This window comes from Oryza sativa, chromosome 10, assembly GCF_034140825.1.
Source record: "Oryza sativa Japonica Group chromosome 10, ASM3414082v1".
NCBI lineage: Eukaryota > Viridiplantae > Streptophyta > Magnoliopsida > Poales > Poaceae > Oryza > Oryza sativa.
Window position 1 is genome coordinate 17727102 of NC_089044.1, and position 8437 is coordinate 17735538.

General features: G+C 43.5%; 2 protein-coding genes and 1 long non-coding RNA gene across 3 annotated transcripts; all 3 read left to right on the forward strand.

Moving 5' to 3' along the window:
* The first annotated feature begins 565 nt into the window (after positions 1-565).
* On the forward strand, positions 566-1180 carry LOC136353784 (uncharacterized). The gene is made up of 3 exons (XR_010737215.1): positions 566-786; positions 876-941; positions 1032-1180. It is a non-coding gene; the product is annotated as an uncharacterized lncRNA (long non-coding RNA).
* Positions 1181-2230: 1050 nt separating this feature from the next.
* Positions 2231-4377, forward strand: LOC136353558 (cysteine--tRNA ligase CPS1, chloroplastic/mitochondrial-like). Its single transcript, XM_066304563.1, has 4 exons — positions 2231-2918; positions 3426-3489; positions 3762-3923; positions 4330-4377. Exons 1-4 carry the CDS (start codon positions 2572-2574, stop codon positions 4375-4377), a joined length of 621 nt encoding a protein of 206 aa, XP_066160660.1. The 5' UTR covers positions 2231-2571.
* A 100-nt stretch (positions 4378-4477) lies between these two features.
* Positions 4478-6337, forward strand: LOC4348825 (cysteine--tRNA ligase, chloroplastic/mitochondrial). Its single transcript, XM_015758357.3, has 6 exons — positions 4478-4612; positions 4697-4978; positions 5077-5202; positions 5304-5507; positions 5609-5776; positions 5879-6337. The coding sequence occupies exons 2-6, from the start codon at positions 4775-4777 to the stop codon at positions 6089-6091; spliced, it is 915 nt and encodes a 304-aa protein (XP_015613843.3). The 5' UTR covers positions 4478-4612; positions 4697-4774; the 3' UTR covers positions 6092-6337.
* The last annotated feature ends 2100 nt before the right edge of the window (positions 6338-8437 follow it).

Sequence of the window (8437 nt, forward strand, 5' to 3'; positions counted from 1 at the left end):
TCGACATTTTCGTTGAGCCTCACTGCCCGCAGCGTGTGATGAGACAGTTCGGACTTAGGCAGGTGTTTCCGGGCAACGTGCAGCCGACCGTCCTCCCTGCCGACCACTCGTGAGTTCGGATTGTTCATTTCTAAATTTTTATGATAATTACTTCATCGAGCCATATAATTTACCTCTCTTCACAGGTTGACTCGACGGGGACAGCTAGCAGGCGCACTTTGGGCTCCACGTGTACAGCAGTACGTTGACGACTGGGTGTTAGCTACAGAGGAGGTGATCAACGAGCTCTTCCCACACACGGAGGAGAACTACCGTGACTACCTTCGCTGGTACCTTCCTCGCACTCGTGCGCGTGTGACCTTCACTCCAGACGCCCCAGAGCTGCACGTTGCCGCTGTCACGGACGCGTATCCCACGCACCGTGACCGAGACTACTTCGTGGCGGTACGTCCAATTTGTATTACTTCTTACAATTATTTCATTTATCTTGCATAATATAGGACAACTACTGAATTTGTTATTTCCATCTTGCATAGGCTGATGCCGCACGGGATATCCGTGCCGATATCACCGCAGTCCAAGTGAGGTTGAACAGAGGTTTGCACTTGACTGACGTTGAGCAGAGGGTGACCTTCGACCGGATGCAGGAGAAGATGCGTGCGGTCATGCGCGTCTTCTCCTGTCGCAGCGCCGTGGACGTCGTACCTCCAGCTGGTCCGGTACAACCACGGCCTCGCGCGCCTACCGTCGGAGCAGGACCTCGACCTACGGCACCTATTTCGCACGGTACTGCTCAGCCCAGAGGTTTCTTAAGTTTTGTTTCTGTTTTTTACGAAAACATCACCCCGTCGTAACTTGATGATCCATCCTCGCAGGACCTCGTTTGCCTTCGAGCGCCCCTAGCTTCGGATCAGTGCGACCTACAGCACCGGTTTCGCACGGTACAGTTCAGCCCAGATATTAGTTCATTTTTGTTTCAGCTTTTGCACGATTATGTCACCATGTTTTAACTGCACGTTTCCTCATCGCAGGACCTCGTCTGCCTTCGAGCGCGTTCGCAGGCACGACCGGCGCTTCCACGAGCTCCGCAGGGGCGTTCGCCACCTCTTCGGGCGCGTTCGCCAGCTCTTCCTCTCACGGAGCGTCGATCCCTCGCCCACACGGTACTTTACTTTTTATTAATACTGTTAAATACCTGTACGAAACTGATGGTCCTTGTCCAGCAGGATTTGCAGCCAGGATCTTCGATACTGGGGCCTCTTCGTCTCACGCCGGTAGGACTGGTCCTACTAGCCAGTTCTACGACGACGACTTGCACGGTGCAGACCACCACGACGTACTAGGCTCCTCTCAGCTTGGAGGAGCTCCAGAGGCGCACACTCAGGAGCAGCCAGAGGTCACACCTGTACAGGCAGGACGGGTTGGCCGTGCCGTACCCCCGGACCGACTCACGTACTCCCACGGGCACATTAGGGCGCAGGGTAGGAGGGACAGGGGTAAGAGGCCTCGTCAGTAGTGTTCTACCTCTTCAGTCCTTATGTGACCGTTTCTTTTGGCTTACAAACTTGTAAAGCAGTACTACTTTTGCTATTACTACTGCAGTATTACTTGTGTTTGTCTCGTCTACATAGTTCTTTTCATTCATATGGTGCTAGAACAACTTATGCTCACGACAACACACTTTCGGCGCTGCACGGTAGTGTCAGATCACATGAAAAGCGGCAGCTCGAGTTATCACTATCAACTTTCGGCGCTGCCTGTTTACATAAAGTGAATCACGCCCACGCGTGATCGTCTTGTCACATCTAATGAATAATGTATCTCATTGAGTTCACATATATTGCAGTGAAAACGACGCTATATAATTGACAATCTGAAGGCAACCTCTTCATATCTTCTTTCCCACTAGCACACAACACACGAAAATGGAAGCCTATTCATTGGTAATACGTAATCTAGATTTGAGATTATGTAGAACATTCTTCACTACAATTTTACATTTTGGCAGCAAACCAAATATGATCAAATGCAATTTTACCTTACCAAATATTTGGTCGTGAAGAAAAATTTGGCACTAACAATCCAAATATGCCCTAAAAATTAATAAAATATTTGTACGGTAACAAAATATTTGTACGGTAACAATCCAAATATGCCCTAAAAAATAATAAAATTGTATTTTACCAGTCTTGGAGATTTTAATCTTGTATAGTTTTCAATATAAAAAGATTTGATAACTATTGATATTTATACAAAAATATAGAGCACAGTACAAAATTTCGTTGACGGCCGTCGCCCGAGAGCGAACGGCCGTCTGCCACGTCATTTTCGCCGCCCTCTGGGAGGGCGATTTTTAAAAATCGCCTTCCCAGAGGGCGGTAGGCGACTACTTCCGTCAATTTTCAAAATGGAAAATTATTTTTGTAAAACTTTTAATAAAAAAAATTAAAAATAAAAAAAATTCGCCTCCGGAGTCCGGCCAGCCTCCGCCGCCCGCACGCCGCCGCTCGGCCGCCCGCACCACCGCGTCGCGCATTGCCCCACGCCCTAGTTAGGGAGGCCTGCGCGTGCATGAGCCGGAGCCGACGGATCCTCGCCTGCGCCGCCGCCGCCGTGTCGTCTCCGCCTCGCCTCCCGCGCGCGCCGCCTCTTCCGTCGACGTCGCGCGCTAGGTTGTTCTCGCCTTCCTCTCTCGCCCACGAGATGGCGGAGGAGGGGAGATCGGTGGGGGAGGAGGAGCCGCGGGGGAAGCGGCCGGCGGCGGAGCTGAGGCTGTTCGACACGAGGACGAAGGCGGCGGTGCCATTCAGGCCGCGGGTGGAGGGGAAGGTCGCCATGTACGTCTGCGGCGTCACCCCGTACGACTACAGCCACGTCGGCCACGCCCGCGCCTACGTCGCCTTCGACGTCCTCTTCAGGTGATCCCCCGCGCCCCCCGCCGCCGATTGATCCCAGTACGGTTCGCGCGATGGTTTAGCCGCCGGTTTTGGAGATTGATCGGTCGATGCACTCTCGCCGGAGCCGGAGACGACGACGAGGTGGCCGGAGTTCGCCGGTAGTCAGCATGGGCTGGAGATGGGCCGGAATTTGCCGGTAGTCAGCATGGGCTGCAGATGGGCCATTTGGTGATGACGTCAGAGGCCCAAACTGAGCTGGAAAACATGGCGACGCCAAAAAAAAAAAGAGAGAGAAAGAAAACCTCCTGTTGTGAACTACCCTTCCCTGATCGCGTTTACGCTCTATAAGCTTTTTGTTCACTAGGCTACCGCATCTCCTATTTTGCCATGTATTTTGCTTAATTTTTCTAGTGGGAATGATGTACTTTCGCATAGTGTTACTACTTATTTCCTGTGGATGCATGCTTCTTTTTTTATAATACATTAAGTATTGCTCTTACCAGGTTGAAAATTGATGTCTAATTGTAGGTATCTTAAGTATTTGGGGTATGAAGTTAATTACGTGCGCAACTTCACCGATATTGATGATAAGGTAATAGCACAAAGACTTCCTTTGAGCTTCTCAAAAAAAAAAAGACTTCCTTTGAGCTCCTTTTTTTTTTCCTTCCCTACATTGAGGATGGAATTGATCTGAGTCTCACATATAATTCTCTTTCATTTGGTAATATCCATCTTCCTAATCTGTATCTTGCTATTTCTAGATTTTCTTGGAATTATTGTTCTTGATTTTTTTTCCCGGGGATGAATTATCTTCAAAACTAGAAAGAGTTGACATTGACTCCAGAGCTTGTGTTGTTTGTGCAGATTATCAAACGGGCAAATGAAGCTGGTGAAGATGCACTTAGTTTGAGCAGTCGCTTCATCGATGAGTTCCATCGTGATATGTATGAACTTCAGTGCCTTCCCCCTACTCATGAGCCACGTGTAACAAAGCACATTGAGCAGATAATAGATTTGATAACCAAGGTATTGCTTAGCTGCTTGTTATACTCCCTCCATCTACTTTTGATAGTCATATTTCATCTTGGCACACAGACCAAGGATAATTAATTCTACTTATCATCCATTTAAACATGCTACTAGTCATTCCTCGTAAACAAGCGATTCATTGATATTTACGTTTCTCGATGCCCATGTAGCCAATCTTGTGTGGAAAAATGGAGAGTCATGCATTAAATCCGAGAAAATCATTAAGATAATAGGTTGTTGAAGTGAAATATGCCTATCAAAAATAAAATTTTTAGATTTGGAAATATGACTATCAAAAATAGATGGAGGGAGTAATGATTATTCCTGTTCAGCTATTACAAACAAGGGTAACTGATCGATTATGTTCACTGTTAATGCGCTTACATTTTCTGATTTTCATAAGAACTACTTGTCTAATCTCTACTGTGTAGTGGTGATGGCATGGCTCTGATATTTGGCTCGTTTTGCTTGATGTTAAACACCTTTGTCTTATGTTCTTATATGCATTTGGACAGATAATGGACAATGGGAAAGCCTATACAATTGAAGGAGATGTGTATTTCTCTGTTGATAACTTCCCTGATTATCTGAGTTTATCTGGAAGGAAGGTAGACCAAAACCGTCCTGGAACACGAGTCGCTGTTGATGCAAGAAAGCGAAATCCTGCAGACTTTGCATTATGGAAGGTGACATACTGCTTTCACTTTAACCAAACTTACCCATTTGAGCCTCTTCTCTGTATTCTTGATAGACTTGTATTGTCTGTGCAGTCTGCTAAGGAGGGTGAGCCATCTTGGGAGAGCCCTTGGGGTCGTGGAAGGCCAGGATGGCATATTGAGTGCAGTGCGATGAGCGCTCATTATTTGGGTAATATTTTTGATATTCATGGTGGAGGAAAAGATTTGATCTTTCCTCATCATGAGAATGAGCTCGCACAAAGCCAAGCAGCTTATCCTGAGAGTGAGGTAAAATGCTGGATGCATAACGGGTTTGTCAACAAAGATGGCCAGAAAATGGCTAAGGCAGATAAGAATTTCTTCACCATCAGAGATGTAAGAGTTAATCTATCTCTGTTTAGCTGCGAATATATTTGCCCCATTCAGATTTCTAACCTGTGCCTTTGAACTTGACAATGTCTTTTTTCTTGTAGATTATTTCTCTGTACCATCCCATGGCTTTAAGATTATTTCTGATGCGTACACATTATAGATCAGATGTAAACCACTCTGATACAGCTCTTCAGTTTGCATCTGGCCGTCTATATTATATTTATCAGGTATCTCATGTCTGTCAATTTTCAATTTAGGCTAAACTTTATCTGGGTTATGTTGTATTTGTAAAATTCTTTGTAACTGTTTTATTATAAATCTTTCCCAGACTCTACATGACGGTGAAGAAACTGTGTCGTTATATGGTGAACACAAGTTGGAAAACTCAATACCGGCTGATGATCAAAAGTTGATCGAAGAGAACCGTTCAAATTTTCTTGAGAAAATGTCAGATGATCTGCATACAACGGCTGCTCTTGATCACCTGATGGTGCCACTAAGAGCAATAAACAACAACCTAAGCGATCTGAAGGCATGTAACTAGTAGCTTTGAGTTTTCCGGGCTTTGAACACTGATACTTTTTATCATTGCTGTTGCACACAATGTTATCTGATTACTTGTTCTATCTGCAGAAGTTGCAACAAAAGCTAGAACACCAGAAAAAGAAACAATCACAGAAGCAGCAGCAGCAGCAACAGAAAAAACCAGAAGATTATATCCAAGCTCTGGTTGCCTTGCAGAATGAAGTCACCGATAAACTTTCCATCCTTGGCTTAATGCCAATGTCATCTTTGGCTGAGGTAACTTTGTTAGTTTTCACAACATGCATACTGTACTGTTTCCAACCACTGCTTAAGTTTGTGAACATGCTGAATTAATCTTCAATTCAACATGCACTGAAGCAACTGAAGGACAAGGCATTGAAGCGAGCTGGCATGACTGCAGAGCAATTGCAACAAATGATCGAACAAAGAACGCTTGCCAGGAAGAACAAGGACTTCGCCGAGTCTGACCGGATCAGAACAGAGCTCTCTGCTCTCGGGATTGCTTTGATGGGTGAGCCTACTGGGACATTATGGAGGCCATCTGAACCAGAACTAGCTGAAGGATCGTAAAAATATATCTAGATATCGCCTCCTGTGTCTGCACGTGAATGTAAAGAAAAAGGAAGAATGCATTTTAGTTGTTTTGCGTAGCTCACAACATGAATATTTGTCCAAGGTGCTCGCGTACACAGACCAACTATAACTTCATTTCATATTTTCATCATAGACTGTCTCCTGTGCATAATTCTATAAACTTCCTGCATTCTAAAGAAAGCCTTAATTTTAAGGGGAAAAAGGTCTATTTTATCCCTTTAACTATTTTCCCGGTTTGATTTACCTCTCAACTCTTTAAATCAAACAATATTCCTTGTTTTAATTTCTGCTGTTTAAAGAGTTACTAAGTTTAATTTGTCTATAATGCCTTGTGTCATAGTTGAAATAAAAATTCAGGGACAAGTAATGACTTTTATTAATAGTAATATGCCCGTGCTTTGCAACGGGTCAGAAGGATTGGGTGAGTGAGACACATATATTTAAGGATTGGCTGGATGGATAGATTAAGGATAGAACGACACACGGTAGGATGGGTGGGTGGATAGAACGATGCATGCTGAGTAAATTCCTTGTATACCTTGAAAACTCACTCAATCCCTCCCATACCCTTGAAATCTACCAAATCCTTTCTATACCCTTAAAATTTTAATTTACTTTTCATGCCTCTGCCATTACATTTTCCTTCATTTTACTACTAATTTTGGATGCAAATGTCTTTTATGTCCTTGACGATATATGTTTGAATCTAAGCTTGAAAAACGATTGGAAATTTTGATTAAAAGCACGGTACGTGCATTTTATGAAACTAACAAGACTAGATAATTAGTGCATTAAATTTTAACATAAATTTTGAAAAAAAACAAATGTAGTAAATTGAAATTTTAATTGGACAATGGATTTTTTTTATTGTGAGCACCATAGAAAAATGAGGGGCATCCATTAAAAAAATTATCATAAACATTAGTAGCCCCTATGAATGCTCTCATTGTTTATGACTTTTTAATAAATAAATAAATACATATTTTTTTTATTATCTAAAAATAATTTGTCATTAATAATGTGTCGCACAACAAATTCGTAACTATAATAGTCTCATACGATAAACTTTTATATTTTCGATAATGTAATTCACACATTTTTATGTTTATCCATGTGGTTGGGTAAAATGATGAAATTAGATGGTCAATCAACAATCAACTAACGGAAGACTGGAAGAGACATGGAAGAGTTCAAAATCAAATTTTAGAGATATACAAGGAAGTAAGCACAACTTAGAGGAATAGTAGGGATTAGCTACAATTTCAGGGAAATAAAACGGATTTTCTCTAGGATGAAAGAACAACAAAGTTAGGAACATACCCTCTTTGTTCCAAAAATAGACCAATCCTACCTACGAACCTGGACATATATACGTCCAGGTTATGTCCAAGTTCGTAGTTAGGAATTCGTTTTTTTAGGACGGAGTAGTACATTATATTTGGTCACCAGAGGTCAGTGTTTTAGAACAACTTTTGTTCCCAATATCAGTTTCTAGAACCATAATAATCCACCGCAAGGACCACATCAACCTCGCCCCCAAATACTCCGCGTCTCCACCACCAAACAGAGCAGCTGCTAATCAATATAAATCCCACACACACGCTCCTCCTAAATCCGGCTTGACGCCGCCGCCGCCCTCGCAATTAATCAAACCGAATTCGAATCAGAGGCGCTAATCTGATCAGACACATCGTATTACTGCACCCGCCTGCCTCTCTGACCGCGACTCCCGCACCGTCGTCCGTCGCGTCGCTGTCACGACGCCCCGGCGACGCGAACGGCAAAGCGCCTGAAGAATGCTGGCAGAGAGAGATCCAGTGATTTGCGCCATTGAATGGCATGAAAAGGGAGATGGGCACATTGATGCGACGACCCTTCTCTTCTCAGTGGAGATAGACTGTCAGTGGAGTACTTAGTACTAATTAGTTTGGTCAGGGCACTGACAGTGTCTTTGTGTCACTGACTCAGCAGTGTGGTGTGTATGCACAATTTTGGTGATTGTTTCCAGTTGGGTACCGGCCAGGTGGGGTTCTGTTGTTCAGAATTTTTGGAAGAACTTATAGTTCGGAATTATTGAGAACTTCTGGAATTTGCAGCTCTTGTGATGGTTGCATGAGTTGTGTCAGTGTCAAGGAAAAAAAATCCATTATTTGTAAAATTTGAATCAATACTTCAGAATTGTTTGTGTGTGCGCGCGCGCACGCAAAACTCCATTATTTGTAAAAAAAATGACTGTTTTACAGAAGAACAGTTACTCGTATTTGTAAATGTCAAGGAAAAAATTCCATTATCTCTAAAAAGTCTGAGCCTTGCCAGTTGCTC

Coding starts and splice junctions, on each gene's coding strand:
- LOC136353558 (XM_066304563.1), top strand. CDS start 2,572: ATGAGCCGGAGCCGACGGATCCTCGCCTGCGCCGCCGCCGCCGTGTCG. Junction 2,919..3,425: donor GCCTTCGACGTCCTCTTCAG/GTGATCCCCCGC, acceptor GTCTAATTGTAG/GTATCTTAAGTATTTGGGGT. Junction 3,924..4,329: donor TAATAGATTTGATAACCAAG/GTATTGCTTAGC, acceptor GATTTTCATAAG/AACTACTTGTCTAATCTCTA.
- LOC4348825 (XM_015758357.3), top strand. CDS start 4,775: ATGAGCGCTCATTATTTGGGTAATATTTTTGATATTCATGGTGGAGGA. Junction 5,508..5,608: donor ACAACCTAAGCGATCTGAAG/GCATGTAACTAG, acceptor TTCTATCTGCAG/AAGTTGCAACAAAAGCTAGA. Junction 5,777..5,878: donor CAATGTCATCTTTGGCTGAG/GTAACTTTGTTA, acceptor CATGCACTGAAG/CAACTGAAGGACAAGGCATT.